Here is a 17,267-nt window from a genome sequence, read left to right as displayed (position 1 = left end):
TTGGTATACTTAGATTTAAGGAATTTGTACAACACATGGATCTTAAGGTATAAGACAATGAATGATTGATTGATATACATCTCCATTGATGACAAACAAAATTACCCTTTCTGTAGATTAACATTTTTAGATGAAATGTTTGGACACTACAGGTTTTTGAGGGGGGATGAGGAAAAAAATACTAACTTTTAAGGAAAGATTAAGTTTAAAATTTGTTAATGACATCTTTAAAATAAAGTTTTTACAATAATTTTGATTTATCATAAGATAAAAATTTATCAATAGAAACCTAGCATGTACATGAAACAGTTGTATTTAATTATTGCTGGAAAATGCAAGGAGGGAGGGGACATTGAACTATAAATCACCCCGGTACCCAAAGTTTTATGGCCACCAAAAACTTTTACTGAATATAAATTGGTTGATTCTAAGCCCAATCTGTACCACTTTTGCACCACTTCTGACGTCATATTCTCCATATCTTTTTGGTGGGTTTTCTTTCCCACTTTTCCTCTCATCTCCCTCATTTTATGACGTCACAGGAATTAAAAGTGGTGCAACTATTTCAACCAATGATTTTATCACAAGTAAGGGTTATTTGATTTATTATTATAAGAGATGCATATTTATTAATGCCCATTATCTAATCCTGCTTTAAATAATCGGCTTAAATTTTTACATACTATCCTTGTTGTACAGATAAGTAAATTGAATAGTAGGTTAATCTATTATAATATGTTTGCTGTCATTCAAATCAGGAAGGGAGGGGACATTCGACTAGAAATTTGACAAAGCCCAAAATGTGTTAAAATTGTGTCAAAAGTGATCCATGTGACGTAATAAAATGATGGAGATGAGAGGAGAAGTGGGAAAGAAATCTCTCATTTTTATTACGTCACATGGATCATTTTTGACACAATTTTAACACAATTTGTCATAAATATTACTGGTACCCAAAGTTTTACAAACACGCTCTCTCATTGCTGGGCTTAACAGCTTTGGGTACTTTTCATAAATCCTCATTATCCAAACGTTTTAACCAATAAAATCAAACCCAAACCAATCTAAATATAATGAAGGCTTAACTTAGATTAAAATCGTTAGGAATCCATTTCAATTTATCGCCTATTGTCTTATCCCTTAAGATCCCTGCATTCATATGCTAGAAGCGTAGTTACTACATTATTTTATTTGTCTGTTCGTCTATTTCAAAGTAAAAGTTAATTTTTAGCTGACATTTAAGTAAGCATACTACGCATAAGTATTATTTACTAGCACCTTTGGATTTCTAATCGGAGGGTTGAGTAACCCCACTTCAAAATGACTTTAAACCTTACAGGAACAATGAGAAACTTCACTGTAAAAAAACACCATATCGGTCTAGTGGTCCAAATACACAGGCAGACTTCCTGTCACTTTGTTTATAAGGATTAAAGCTTTGTAATGGCTGATATATTATCAAACTAGCGTTATTAAATTTTTCAGGAAGAGAGGAGACAATGGACTGTAAATTACACCGGTACCCTAAATGTAATAACCACGATATTTTATTGGTTGGCACTACACTTTGATTACCTTATATTGATTTTAAATATATTGGTTTGTTACAAAATAATAGTGACCAAACTTTTCAACAAATTATTTTAATATGAAGAAGATGATTATTAATTTATCGTCCATTGTCTTATCCCTTAAGATCTCTGTCTAAGAGATTTTATTTGTAACTTAGGTTTATTGATCTATTTCTATTTTAATAAATCAATGCCCTGCTAATTTTGTACTTTCTTATTCTTGTTTCAATGAGTAATATGTGGAATACATATAGGAATCTAAAGGTATAAAACGATGGCCGATAAATCAATGTATAACCACAATAATGATACACAATATTACCCCTTCTGTAAATAACACTTGGACACGTTTGGACAATCAACGTAATGAACCAACCAATCAAAATTCAATAAAAGTCCTCAAAGTTGTTATCCAACGAATTATAAAACTTTGGGGACTAGTGTAATAAACAACCCAATGTCCCCTTCCTCCCTGAATTATATCATTCTTCAAGAATTTCCTTCTAAAAAAATCGTTGACAATTATTGATTTTGATCATTGGAAATATTTCATCATTTAGAATGAGATTGTAAGCGTAGCAACTCTACAATTAGAAGGCAACATTCTGTACGTTTCTTTGTCACAATATTAGTTGCTTTATTTACTACTAGCGGCTACGCCCCTAGAGGCCTCTAGGGGCACTTGAAGAGGAGAGAGTCGAATTTAATAATTCAATTTCTTATTTTAGATTTTTAAAAAAAGTAAAAAAAATTTTTTTTGGAGGGGGGCTGGCCCCCTTCTTATTTTTAATTTTAGTTTAAAAAATTCAAAAAATTTTTTTTTTGGGGGGGGGATTTTTTTATTTTTTGGAGGGGGTTGGGGGTGTCCCAACCCCCAAGAAAATAGTTATAAACCTTCCCGGGACCTATGAGAAGCTACCCTGTTAAGGAGAACCCGATCAGTTCAGCGGTTAGCGAGATCCTTCGGTACAAACATACAAACACACAAACATCCTGTTACTTTTTTATAAGGACTAGCGGCTGCACCTTTAGCATCTATGTAGGGGCTCTATATTCGAAGGAATATAGAAGGGCAGAAAAATAGCCTAAATCCATAACAAGACATTTTCTTATAAAAATAAAATAGCCTAAAACCATCCCGGGACCTATGACAGGCTTCACTGTAAAGGAGAACCATATTGTTTCAGAGGTAAGGGAGATCCCACAGGACCAGTAGGTATAATCCCTGAAAAGTAGAGCCCAATCGGTTCAGCGGTTACTGAGATCTTAAGCTTCAGACGGACAGACAGACAGACAGACGGACAGACAGACAGACGGACAGACAGACGGACAGACATCGTTCTACTTTGTATTATAGATATTTATTGCTACAAAAATACATTACCAATACATCCAAAAGTCTTATTGAAAGTCTCCAAAAGGATTTAAATATCCTATTTTTTCAATGATTATGTTGAGAAAACAAGTTAGTTTTGCATTAATGAATGTTGTCATCCTTGTTTTTCTAAAGAATTTCCTTTTTGAAATACGATGACAAAATCAATTATTCATAACGAGAATAGTTATTTATCGCATCGTATTATAGACATCTTTCCGCGGATATTAAAATTAAAAATCATAAGATTAAAACCAGTTTTGTTAGTCCAATAAAACGGTTATTGATTTTATGTTTTATAATCATTTAGATATTCGTGGAAAATTGTCTGTAATACGATGCCATAAATTATTTTTTAGTATGACTGAGAACCGGTTCAAATACAGCGGATATTAATCGGTGTTGAAGCCATACTTGAAATGATAGGATCTGTTAAAAAAATGGTGTATGCAGTTATAGTGTCAATAAACAGTCGATGTGGCGTTATTATGTCGGCCATGACAACTTTTTATTAAAGCTATATAGTCGACTTTTTTCTTGGTTTAATTTTTAATCGGAGCGTGGAGATACTCTTCCCCAAAGTAGATTAAAACCTTCCTATGGCCAAATACCTTTATTCTGTTCGTAACGCAATGGGTAAACGGCTGCCATTGAAGGCATTCAGCTGATTTTTGTGTGAAAATTCCCTTTACCTAAAAACATCCCGTATATAATTTACTTTAATCGTCAGTCATGCTTTAAAAGACATAAATACTTATAGTTATTAAGGTTTCGTGATTTATATTTTACCTTTAGATCCAATTTCAAGCTGTGCCTGCAGGGCCGGGCAATTCCTAACCCTTGAATTTCTGAGGTATCTGAAATTACAAAAAATAAAGATATTGTTTGTCTGGAACTAATTTTAAATAATTATGGCGTTTCAGTTCAAGAAATTTGTAATGTTTTAAATCGGGGAGGAGGGAAATCCACTCTCCAATTTAAACATAAATTATAGGAAGAAATAGAAAAGAAAAATTTGGAAGTACTTTTTCTTTGAGCGACTTTTCTAATAAGACTGGAGATATCCTTCCCAGAATTATTTACAAACCTTTCATTGGCCTATACGAAGCTCTGTTATAAATAAGAATCCTTTTGATCTAGGGAATTAAAAAGCTACAGACAGAAATACTCTCTTTTATATAAAGAACTGATTTTTTTTTGGAAATATTTAATTTGTTTTCCATTTCCCTTGAAAATTATGTATGCTATTAGCTAGCCGTTCCTGAGATATAAATGTGTAAACTAATACCTATGACTCCACCCTGTTCCATTGACCTTCTCCTAGCAATCTTCTTGTAGGCCAACTCTGTGTACACCTCCTCTTTTTTTTCCTCAGGCTAAGTTTGGGTACTTGAAAATTATATAGGTACCCAAAGTATTTATTATAACCTAGTTTCTTAATTCGTTGGCTTAAGGACTAACCTGACCGACGAAGACCAAACTGAATAACTTTTGTACAACTTTTGACGTCACATTCTCTTTTTTAGTGGTTTTCTTTCCCACTTCTCCTCTTATCTTCCTTATTATATGACGTCACAGGAATCAAAAGTGACACAAAAATTATGCAGTTTGGTCTTCGTCAACCTGACCTAGAGTAATAAACGAAAAAAAATTCACTCCTTATTTTCAAATTAATTTCATAATAACTAGTTGGGGTGAAGGAGGGGAGGGGAGTGGGCTGAGTTATCATTGCTCAACAGAGTACATTGTGTGAAAGCGCTAAGTTAATAATAATATCTATTTATCGCATTGTATTATAAGCAGCTTTCCGCGGATATAAAAATGTACAATTATAAGATTAATTAAAATATTTTTTTTTGCTCCGTGATGACCAAGGCACGAGCTAAAAAAATGGTCTTAATATTATGACTACATTTTTATTTTCATAGAAAACTGGTTATAATAAGATGCTATACATAATTTTTCAGTATGTGTGAGAACCACCGAATATTAAACAATTTCGAAGCGATACTGGAAAATAATTTTCAGTGTATCCATCCCTCTTGATCTTGTCCGTCCTCATCCGCCTCTTGATACACAGGAGCATCAGGACCGGGGAAGGCATCCGCCCAATATTCCTAAAAATAATAAATTTTTGTATCTTTTAAAAAATTACAGTAGGGAAGGGTAGATTGAACTGTAAATTACGCGGGAACCCAATGAAAGCCACATTATCTTCTTTGTTGACTCAAATCTAAACATTTGTGAAAATCTGATAGTATTTAATGATCTATCCTTATACTAAAGTAACAGGATGTTTGTCTGTCTGTGTGTACCGAAGGATCTCGCTAACCGCTGAACCGATCGGGTTCTCCTTAACAGGGTAGCTTCTCATAAGTCCCGGGAAGGTTTATAACTATTTTGGAGGAGGGTACCACCACCCTCCCAAGAGAAATGACAAAAAAATCGAAATTTTTAAAAATTTAGGGGAGACTTCAACGTCAAACAAGGTGGTATCGTACATAAAAAATTAACTTTAACAAACAAAAACATTTAAAATGCCACTAGAGGCCTCTAGGGGCGTAGCCGCTAGTATAAAATAATTCAATTAGAAATTTTTTCATTCCTAATTTTAATAGCTCTCAAATAAATGTTTTTAAATTGATTTAAAATTTAACCAAATGCAGACTTTTTAGAGGATGTCTTAATTCCATCTAGAGCATTTTACTATCTATTTTACCACTTTGTAAAATCCCTGTATATAGGCTAGTCGTTTCAGGGATGGAGGGGAAATTGGGCTAGAAATTACGTTGGTACCCAAAGTTTTATAACCACTTTAAAACTTGGGTACTTTTGTAGAATATTGATTGGTTGCTTTCAAACTCCACAACCATTAACTTTAATTGCAGAGGTGGTAATTTTGTTTATCAGAATTGTGGGGATGCACTGTAGTCAATTGTCTTATCCCTTAAGATCCCTGCTAGCTCTCAATTAATTTTTAGAAAATTCTAAAAGTATTTAGATTTATTGACGACTAACTTTGGCATTTATGGAGGCAAACCAATTAATTTTTTTTCAATGATTGTGTGATCATTTCTTTCAAACCTTTCAATCCTTATTTAAAAGTAACAGAATGTCTGACTGTCTTTGTGTGCGTTTGTGTGTGTCTGTACCATAGGATCTAGGTAACGCTGAACCGATACGATTCTTCAATAAAGCACCTTGCAATCCAAGTTTTCATGATTTTCTTTACTCCTATTCGAGATAGACGGCTGATATTTTTAAGGATTAAATAAGTTAACAATTTACATATGCCCACAAAGTTTCATTAAGATTTGCTTATTGGTTGAGGTGCTAGATGGATTCTTGGAATTTCATGTTATATATCTTACAAGGTTTTTATGAATTTTTAGTTTATGAAACTGCTCTATAGTTCATTTTTTCCGGATCTTCATACAAAATTTTTGAGCTTCGCTACTTATAGATGTAGTCATCCTTGTTATATTTTAATTTTGTGTAAAAGCGACCAGGCTGATATTTTTTGTTTAACCTCCAGAAGAGGTTTGTACAGTTACTGTGGCTGTTTCTGATTCTTCACTATAGCACCTTTAAAACCTGACCTATTTAGCTCTTTCTAACCTTTTTTAATTGTTTTGGTTTTGTCTAAAAACAACCAAGCCAATTTTGCTTGTTTTACCTCCAGAAGAGGTTTGTACACTCACCGTGGCTGTTTCTGATTCTTCAAAATAGCAACCTCTTCTATTTAGACTTTTGTTAAACCTTTTTGATTTTTGATTATGTCTAAAACGACCAAGCCCATATTGCTTGCTGAACCTCCAGAAGAGGTTTGTACACTCACCGTGGCAGTTTCTGATATTTCACTATAGCACCGTTAAACCCTGTCCTATTTTTACTCTTTCTAGCCTATTCTGATATTTTTTTGTCTTAGAACGACCAAGTTACTTTTGTTTGATTAACTTCCAGAAGAGGTTTGTACACTCACCATGGCTGTTTCTGATTCTTCAATATAGCAACCTCTCCTATTTAGACTTTTGTTAAACCTTTTTGATTTTTGATTATGTCCAAAACGACCAAGCCTATATTGCTTGCTGAACCTCCAGAAGAGGTGTGTACACTTACCGTGGCTGTTTCTGACTCTTCACTATAGCACCTGCCTACCCTGTCCCACTCTGACTCCTCAGCAACTAGGAACCTTCCACGTGCGCTCAGGTACCTGAAATATTTCCAGGATGATTACTGTGCAACCTTTTGTAAACAAAAAAACTTACTCATATGTTTATCTTAACCTTATAAAAAGAACACCAATATGCTTAGATTCAAACTCATCACCTACCTGATTGTCGCGGATAAAAATTAAACCATCAATGACAGACAACAGTCTAGGATGTCTTGTAAAGTAGCTACACTATCAAGAAATTACAACATAAATAAACACATCCAAGCTTTTATTTATAGGAGTTCATTTTATCATCTTTAAAATAAGATAAATCCCAAGAAGGAACAGCTACGATATTAAGAAAATTAGTTCCTGGCCCCACCTTGTGTGGTATATTTGATGGCCATATAGTCAGTTTTTTTCTGATAAATTAGTCAAACAATTTTTGCCTTCAGAAGTATGCTTGTATAAATATGTAAATTTTGTTAAAAGAAAAACTTAATTTTATCTTTATTGACAATATCATATATGTCAAACAGATTTATGCAGTAACATATAAAAATCAGGGAAAATGGGGGCAGATATGCATCAGTTTTTCCTATATATAAAAGTATCAGGATGTCTATGTGTCTGACTTTGTGTACAGAAGGATCTAGCTAATCACTGGACCGAAATGGATTAGCGTTCCATTGAAGCTTATCATAGGTCCTGGAAAGGTTAATGACTATTTTGGGGAGGGTACCACTACCCGCCCAAAAGAAATCGCCCATGGAAAAATTGACTTTCCCCCGTTTTTTTCTTTTTGAAACTAAAATTGAATATGATGGGACCGACTTCCGCCCACAACCAAAACCCCTAACATAAGTGCCCCTGGAAGCCTGTGGAGTTGGAACCGAAATTCTTTATCTAATTTAATAAATTTTTTTTACTCTATTATTTATCTGATTATTTCTGAGATAAAAATATTATCTTAAAAGGATTTCTCCTTTTTATTGAGCAAATAAATGAATCTTATCAAAACATTGAGAGGGGGGGGGCATTGGACTGTAAATTACACTGGTACCCAAAGTTTTATAACCACATTATGTCATTCATTGACTTAAAAACTTTGAGCACTTTGATCGAATTCCAATAGTTCCAAGCTAGTAGTATTCAAACTAACTAATAAATTTAATATAAAAGTGGGTAATTTTGTTTATCAATATTTTTTATATACATAGATTTATCATCCATTGTCTTATCCTTTAAGTTCCCTGCAAAAGTGTATTTTATAGCATTGCTGACGGACCAAGTTAGTTATATACTGGACCCTCCTTGGAAATGGGATTCTCCACAAAAAAAAGTGTTATCCATTTAAATAGAAGCTGAGAAAATAACATTTTCCCTATAACATCAAGGATGCAGAGGGACCAAGTAACTTAAAAATCAGCCATGTAACGTCATAAAAAAGGGAGATGAGAGGAGAAGTGGGGAAAAAAAACCTAAAAAAGAGATGGATAATCACTCAATTTTATGACGTCACATGGCTGATTTTTGAGTCACTTTGTCCCTGTAAATTAAGGATTGACGGGTAAACAGACAAAAAATATTATAGAGTAGCTTCGCTACTAAAAAACTAAGAAGAATTGTTTAAAGAAGGTGTTATACAATTTTGAAAGATTTTTTTCAGTATGGCTTCAATGGTATTCTTATATTTCATGATGGGGACTATCTAATTTTTTTAGTAACGCTTTCTTGTAAAATATCTATAAACTAAACATATACTATACATGACTTTTTATCACTGTTCAAAAACAGTTTAAATCGGCGGAAAAAAATTATATTTATAGCTACGAAAATAAAAAAAAGATTTTCTACTTTTCAAAGTACAAAATGCATCACATTACCTTATTTGATGAAAATAAATTAAGTTATGTTAATATAAAACATTTGCTCTACAAATACATTTGGACATGAAGAAAGAGTTTTGGTGTTTTTCCACAAAGTGTTTGTCGAACACTGGAACCCCCCCCCCCCCCCCCACTATTTTTGAAATTAATCGAAATTAACTGGTGGAGATTTTCGTTTGTTTGTTTACTACTTTAGTTGAGGTTAGGTTAGGTTATATTGGGTACTGGATAGCCCCACAGGGTTAGAGCTATCCCTATAAGGGATAGGTAAAGGGAAAAAAACTACCCCTTCCCCACATTGTTTTTAACTTATTTAAAAATTACGAAAGGGGGGGGGGGGTTATAAACTGGTACTTTTAGGGAAACGCCCAATTATGAAAGGGGTAGGGTATTAATCATATTTTTTACACGAACAAGAATAATTATGCAAAAAGTAGCCCAGCATCAAAAAACCTAACAATAATCTTGATATAAAAAAGAACAAGACAGCTGAATTTAGTAACAATACTAATTGATAATTATAAGCAGGGAGGGAGGTGATTTTGAAATATAATTTACACTGGTACCCAAATTTTTATGACCCCTTTTATTTAATTCTGATTGGTTTGTTGTTTATATAGGTCTTCAAACTTTTCAACCAATAATTCTACAGAGGGGCTGGTTTTGTTTATCAGCATCATGGATGTATAATAATTTATCGTCTATTGTCTTATTCCATAAGATTTCAGACCGTATCCAAATTATATAAAAGCTTTGCTTTGAAAAGAGTTTCTCCTATTTACAATTCCAATTCAAGTCTGGACTCAAAATATGGTTAAATTTGTTCCACTGGCAAGAAATTTTGTTTTTTTGATAACCCGTTTACCCCATCCCTTATCCTCCTTCCCCACTTTCGATTTCATTACAAAATTCTTCCATCCAATCTTAACAACGCTACTCATTGATATAGCTCACCAAATTTAAACATTTAAACAGTTTAAAACCAACGAATGAGAGAACTTGTTTATGAAATCATTTTAATACCGACATAATGGCTACACAGTGTTTTGTTGATATACAACCAGCTCTAAAGTTTAATAGAGAATGCAAAGATGCAGAGAGAGAGAGAGGGGACAATTATTAAATAGTCCCCAAAGTTTTATGACTTTTCTTATTCGTTGGCTTAACAACTTTGGGAGAGAGAGAGAGAGAGAGAGAGAGAGAGAGAGAGAGGGAGAGTGAGAGAGAGAGAGAGAGAGAGAGAGAGAGAGAGAGAGAGAGAGAGAGAGAGAGAGAGAGAGAGGAGAGTGAGAGAGAGAGAGAGAGAGAGAGAGAGAGAGAGAGAGAGAGAGAGAGAGAGAGAGAGAGAGAGAGAGAGAGAGGAGGGGGGGGGGGAGACAAATAGTCCCCTAAGTTTTATAATAACGTTTTCTTATTCATTAACTTAACAACTTTGGGGACTTTTAGTAAATTTTAATTGGTTGTTTGTTGAGTGTTCAAACGTTTCAATCACTAGTTTTAATCTACAGAAGGGGTAATTTTGTGTTTCATCATTGGAGATGCACATCAATTTATCGGCTATTGTCTTATCCCTGGCAAAGATGGCACTTTCTGATACACGTAATTTAGACAATTTATCGGGTCCTTTCTTTTTGGAGACATAATAAACATTCCAGGGATCTTAAGGATTATCGCAAGAAAAAAATAAATTTACTGTAAAGAACCCTAGAGGTCCAGCGGTTAACGGTATCTTTTGTTACAAACAAACATAAAGTAAAGTTTTTTCATAAAATCAGTTGTCAGAAAACACTTGTCATAAAAAATTTTCATAAAAGTAAATTTGTCATAAAATTTCACCTGGTATTAAATTTCAATGGTACTCCTTAGATCTCTGTACTTTTATCAACAGACAATACACGCAGTACATCAAATTGTATTTTAAACTAACGAATGGTCGGTTGGTAGGTTAGTTATGTAATTATTCTGATATGCATATGGCGGAGCAATAAGACAACCGTTGCATAGGTTGACGTTCGTAGATATGTTCATACGAAATTTTTTTTTGTTGCAGAAATAGACTATATTTCATATTTGACTTTATTTTAAACTTCTCTGGTTACTTCGCCCCTAGCCTGTCAGGGCCTTTTGGCAGAAGAAGATGCCTAAAAAATAGCCTAAAACCACCTAAGGAGATAAAAAGCTTCTTTGAAATTATACCAATTTATATCATAGGATAAACTAGTTATGTCATTGTTTAGCTTGCCTCCGGGAGGGAGGGGAAATTGGACTGCAAATTACACTGGTACCCAAAGATTTATACACACTTTTTCTGATTGGTTTGCTTAAAAACTTTGGGTGCTTTTATTGAATTTTGATTTGTTAATTGGAAAGTAAGGTGTTTAAATCAATAATTATAATCTTAGATTTTGTTTATTATGATTTGGGATGCACATCAATTTATCGTCAATTGTATTATCCTTGTACTAAAGTAACAAGATGTCTATTTGTCTGTGTGTTTGTACCGAAGGATCTCGCTAACCACTGAACCGATCGTGTTCTCCTTAACAGGGTAGCTTCTCATAGGTCCCAGGAAGGTTTATAACCACCCTCCCAAGAGAAATAACCCTAGAAAAAATTCCCCCCACCCCAAAAAAATATATTTTTATTTTAGATTTTTCTTATAAAATCTAAAATAATGAATTGGGTTATCAAATTCAACTCTCCCCTCCTCAAGTGCCACTAGAGGCCTCTAGGGACGTAGCCGCTAGTTCCTAATAAACAGACAATCACACTAGACTTAAAAAGTAGCTACTCTACTAAAAATAGTTACTTACTCGTTTAATGGTGAAGGCGTGTCTTGAAGCAAACGTAATTCACTATCCTAAAAATATAGAAAATTTTTACTCGTATTCATTCGAATCCGGTAGATAGGAACCGGTTCTCATCCATACAAAAAAACTATGTCTAGCATCGTATTATATCCAGCTTTCTACGAATATAGAAATGTACAAACATAAGATTAAAACCAGTTTTTTAGCCCGTGCCTTTGGCACCTCGGGGCTAAAAAAAAACTAGTTTTATTCTTATAATTGTACATTCTATATCCGCGGAAAGCCGTTTATATTACGATACGAGAAATAACTATTCTCGTATTCATTTGAATCCGGTGGATAGGAACCGGTTCTCATGAATACGAAAAAACTATGTCTAGCATCGTATTATATCCAGTTTTCTACGAATATAGAAATGTACAATCATAAGATTAAAACCAGATTTTTAGCCGGTGCCTTCGGCACCACGGGGCTAAAAAAACTAGTTTATAATACGATACGAGAAATAACTATTGAAGTATTCAACAAAAGAACATACTTAAATAAAGCAGCATTTTTAGACAAAATTGAATTTAAATTTACTGTAATATTGCCTAAATATAGGATTCTGTTTAAGTACATAATTTCAATTTTAGGACTTGATTAAAGAGATACTTCGCTGAAAATATTTTACCTTGTTGCCATAGGAGTAATTGTTCCAAATATCAGATGAATTTGGTATTTAAATAGACGTACATATTTTCCCCAATAATGCTAAACAAAATTACACCCTCCTTAGACTATAAGGTGAAAGGTTTTGACACTATTAGTTTGAAGCCAATAAATTGATTGATTGATTGATTAGCCATAGTCTCTTAGGGTTTGGACCTAAGTAGTCATGGAGTAGGCTGAGACACTTTTGTATAGCCACTAGGGCTATCAAGCTCCACGTTCAAGCACATTATGACTTGACCCGCTATCTCATGAGAGCTACTCATTATTACCTCACCCTCGCCGAGTATGACAGGTGTCCCAAATTAAGTCACCGTAATGAATGACGCTCTCAGTAGAGGAGCTTGGGATAAGGGTAATACTGATATTATGTACGTGACTATTAAGTATCCAAACTTACTCAATAATCCCCTTCTTACACAACCAGGGGAAGTTGCGTGAATGTATTCAACTGAGAAATTCGAGTTGCCACATGGGGACTAGAACTCGAACTCTCATCACCGTAACTCAGTGCATTACCACTGAGCTACGACGCCCCTAAGCCAATAAATCAAAAATGAAATTACGTGGTTATGTAAAACAACAAACGTGATTATCGTAAAATTCCCTAAATTTAACGAAATAGGCGACGATATGATGTACAGACAAAAGCATAGTTATAGAGTACCTTCGCATCTTAAACAATAACATATTTTCCCCCATTAACTAATCCCCTCCCTGTGGACAAAGGCTATTAAAAAACAATGAACATTTTGTACAATTCACAAGAATCGCCATAAATTAAAAATTGCATTTTCTTGTGGCCAAAAAAGGAATTTTGTCTTTTTGTGTAAAAATTGTCTTTGAAATTGAAAGGGTATGGATATAAAACGCAAGTATCTTTAATGCTTTTAATAACGAAATTACTTCAACTTTGACTTTCGGACAAACGGACATTAAAAAATCATAGAGTAGCTATGCTACGTAAAAAGGTTAAATATATCCAATTAAAATTGTGGGGTATAGTCCAACGCCTCATAAGGAGCGTTTCGTCGTATTTTCACATTAGTTTTTATAGGTTATTTCAGCCTAGGTTAGGTTAAGTTGGGTTAGGTGATTGGCCGGCAGGGTTAGAGCCCTTGCAGGGGCTAGAAATAGGGTAAAGCTACTCTGAAATTTGCCCCTTAAGAGTCTAGAATTGTGCCTAGAATTTGACTAACCTGACTAGAAAGAGAGAAGGTATCCCAAGTTCTGACATTTCCTCCAGCCTCCAGATCGAGGTTCAACATCTCACACTCGTCCTCCAGTATCTCCTTGTCCAGCACCTAAATATGAAGGGATTTAGGAATGGTGCTATGGATTTAAAATTCTTAGATTCGGGCACTAGAACCACTGCAACTTTTCTTTTCTTGGTCGATTTAACAAACTTTGGGAGCAAGCGCATTGAATGCCGCAAAATAGTTATTCTTCTAGCAGACAAAGCTTACGTAAGATAATCAATAATAATACAAGCATGTTAAAGATCAAGGTTCAACATCTCACACTCATCCTCTAGTATCTCCTTGTCCAGCTCCTAAATATGCAGGGATTTAGGAATGGTGCAATGGATTTAAAATTCTTAGATTCAGGCACTAGAACCACTGCAACTTTTCTTTTCTTGGGCGATTTAACAAACTTTGGGAACAAGCGCATTGAATGCCGCAAAATAGTTATTCTTCTAGCAGACAAATCTTGCTTGTATTATCAATAATAATACATGCAAGATAAAGATCAAACATCTCACACTCGTCCTCGAGTATCTCCTTGTCTAGCTCCTAAATATGCAAGAACAATTGAGATAAAAATTTATTCTTATTGTTTTTTAGACTTTGGGTATTAGCACCACTACAACTTTTCTTTTCTTGGTCGATGAAAAAAAAAATTTGGGAACTAGCGCATAGAATGCCGCGAAATAGTTATTCTTCTAGCAGACAAAGCTTAATTAACATGATCAACACAAATACTAACAAGATTTCATTTCTCATTCTTTAGTATCTCTTTGTCTAGCTCCTGAAAATGCAGGGATATAGGCGCTAAAATTTATTCTTTTAGTTGTCCAAAACGTTTCAAAATAAAAAGCTTAGACATCCTAGGGTGTACCATCCCCAAAATAAGTTATAAATTTTGAACCTCTAAGAAGCCTAACTGTAAAGGAGAACCATGTCAGTCAAGCAGTTTGTGAGATCCTAAGTGACAGACAGACAGACATAGCTATCCTGTTAATTAAGCCTAGTATTATCCCTTAAAATCTTAGTGGTTACCTGTACCATATTAATTGGACATCAGAAAGGTGGAGGTACCCTCCCAAAAAATTCTGGAACTATGAGAAGCTTCACTGTTAAGGAGAAACAGCAGTCAGCACGATCTTAAGCTACAGACTGACACAGACATCATGTTACTTTCATGTAAGGATTGTCTTATCCCTTAAAATCTTAGTGTTTACCTGTACTCTGTTATATATTTGGACATCATAAGGGTGGAGAAACTCTCTCCAAAAATAAGTTATGTATAAACCTTTGGACCTTTAAGAATCTTAACTGTAAAGGAGAACCATGTTGGTTTAGCAATTTAGTGAGATCTAAAGCTAAAGACACAGACATTCTAAATTGGCTGTGCTTACCTGTACCCTGTTATTAGCACCAGGTAAAGTTTCTTGTGACTCAACTCCAGATGAAGGCTCAAGCTCACCTGAGATAAACATTCACTTTAGTTTTCAAAAACATAAATCATTAGATTCTAAGAAATGTAATAACATTTAAAAAATCATAAATTTCCAATGGGCAAATTAAGTTATACAGAATATGTTACAAAAAATAACCGATCTTCAAAGTGGTACTGTCAGGGCTCTAATGAAATTATAACCCTATTTTTTTGTATATGTGTTCTTTAAATATAAGTATGTTTGTGTTTGTTGCGGTCAATTAGATCAAAGAATATGAAATGTCATTCGACAGACTCTAAAAGAGGACAATTAAGATGTCAAAAATCCATCAATTATGTATTTTATGTATTTTGAGTGATTTTTACTTAAGCTGAAAAATCATAGATTTTTAATTCTCGATACATACTTTTAGGGCTCAAATGACTTGTGTGAGAGCTGGGAAGCAGTGTAAGATGTCTATAATTAAATCTCCCAAAAAAAACCTAGGCTAAAATAATTTCACTATGTGATTTTTCGGTTTAAGTAAACTTCATTTAAAATATGAGTAGTACTTACTTTGCCTGTTGTGCATGAAATGTTGGTCCACTTCTGGTTGGTCATTCTCTTTCGCCTCCTCAGCTAATTCAGAGCTCATACGTCCCTCACTTGTTCGACCTTCTAAACAAAGTAACAGGATTGATGTCTGTCTGTTTGTTTGTAAGTCTGTCTGATTGTTTGTCTTTATGTCTCTTTGTTTGTTTGTTTGTTTGTCTATCTGTTGTCTGTCTGTTTGTCTGTCTGTCTGTCTGTTTGTCTGTATGTTTGTCTGTCTGTTTGTCTGACTGTTTGTCTGTTTGTTTGTCTGTCTGTCTGTCTGTCTGTCTGTCTGTCTGTCTGTTTGTCTGTTTGTCTGTCTGTTTGTCTGTTTGTCTGTCTATTTGTCTGTCTGTTTGTCTGTCTGTTTGTTTGTCTGTATGTCTGTCTGCCTGTCTGTCTGTTTGTCTGTATATTTGTCTGTCTGCCTGTTTGTCTATCTGTTTGTCTGTATATTTGTCTGGATGTCTGTCTTTCTGTTTTTCTATCAGTATATCTGTCTGTTTATTTGTCAGTCAGTCAGTCTGTTTGTTTGAATGTCTGTCTGTCTGCTTGTACAAAATAAAAATAAAGAAAGAACAAATATAGATAACACATCATGAGGGTCCCTACCCGGTAGAGTTTTATTTAGCCCGTGTCTCCTCTTTTAATTTAATGTAAGTAAGTGCCCTTAATGTGTTGGCTATATTAATGCAAATGGCTACGAACCTGACTGTTCCTGAGATCTAAATTCACTAGACAGGCCTGATACAGATTTCATACAGTCTACACAAACACCAACATACTCTGATTAACATTCTGGAAGGGAGGGAGGGGACATTGGACTGTAAACTATACTGGTTCCCAAAGTTTTATAAACAAGTTATCTTTATCGTTAACTTAATAACTTTGGGTATTTATGTTGAATTTTGTTTGGTAGGTCCTAAACTAGTTTTCAAACTTTTCCACCAATAATTTTGATCTGCTAAAGGGGTAATTTTGTTTATCATCATTGGAGGTGTATATTGACATACAGACTTAAAACTATTAGGATTTTAGAGTTGTAACGCTCTCTTGATTGTACTTAATAAATCATTATCGCAAGTTTGAAATCGATAAGACAATTCTCACATACCTTAATTATCAAACAGAGCTAATATTACGGATGTACAGACGTACTTACCGAACCTAATCATAGAAAAGCTTCGCTTCTAAAAATACAAATGACTGTAAAAGGTCAAAAAGTAATTAAGATATTTCCTATTTTAAAACAAGAAAGCATACATTCAAAAAGTAGCGGAGCATTTTTAGTACTTGCTCAAAAACTTTGGGAACTTTTAGTGAATTTTGATTGGTTCCAATTTATGGGTGACCAAACTTTTTAAACAAAGATAAAAATCTACGAAAGAGAATAGTTATTTCTCGCATCGTATTATAAACAGATTTCCGCGGATATAGAATGTACAATTATAAGATTAAAACGAGTTTTTTAGCCTCGAGGTGCCGAAGGAACGGGCTAAAAA

The 17,267-nt window shown here is 34.2% G+C and overlaps 2 protein-coding genes across 2 annotated transcripts in view; both read right to left on the bottom strand.

Moving 5' to 3' along the window:
• The window catches only part of LOC145306007 (uncharacterized), a 48,503-nt gene extending 44,185 nt beyond the window's left edge, over positions 1-4,318 (bottom strand). The window contains exons 1-2 of the mRNA XM_080147940.1: positions 4,235-4,318; positions 3,736-3,803 (exon numbers count right to left, since the gene is read on the bottom strand). Of these exons, the coding sequence (XP_080004066.1) occupies positions 3,736-3,803; positions 4,235-4,256 (90 nt within the window). The 5' untranslated portion in view covers positions 4,257-4,318. The remainder of the gene's footprint in view (positions 1-3,735; positions 3,804-4,234) is intronic.
• Positions 4,319-4,970: 652 nt separating this feature from the next.
• Positions 4,971-17,267, bottom strand: part of LOC145305472 (uncharacterized) — an 83,097-nt gene continuing 70,800 nt past the window's right edge. The window contains exons 11-17 of the mRNA XM_080147090.1: positions 16,474-16,530; positions 15,748-15,849; positions 15,151-15,218; positions 13,712-13,816; positions 11,805-11,851; positions 7,066-7,159; positions 4,971-5,063 (exon numbers count right to left, since the gene is read on the bottom strand). Of these exons, the coding sequence (XP_080003216.1) occupies positions 4,971-5,063; positions 7,066-7,159; positions 11,805-11,851; positions 13,712-13,816; positions 15,151-15,218; positions 15,748-15,849; positions 16,474-16,530 (566 nt within the window). The remainder of the gene's footprint in view (positions 5,064-7,065; positions 7,160-11,804; positions 11,852-13,711; positions 13,817-15,150; positions 15,219-15,747; positions 15,850-16,473; positions 16,531-17,267) is intronic.

Source organism: Acartia tonsa, chromosome 14, assembly GCF_053477335.1.
Source record: "Acartia tonsa isolate MP-2025a chromosome 14, ASM5347733v1, whole genome shotgun sequence".
Classification (NCBI taxonomy): Eukaryota; Metazoa; Arthropoda; class Copepoda; order Calanoida; family Acartiidae; genus Acartia; species Acartia tonsa.
The sequence above is the reverse complement of the archived record's forward strand: the minus strand, read 5'-3'. Positions and strand labels throughout refer to the sequence as shown.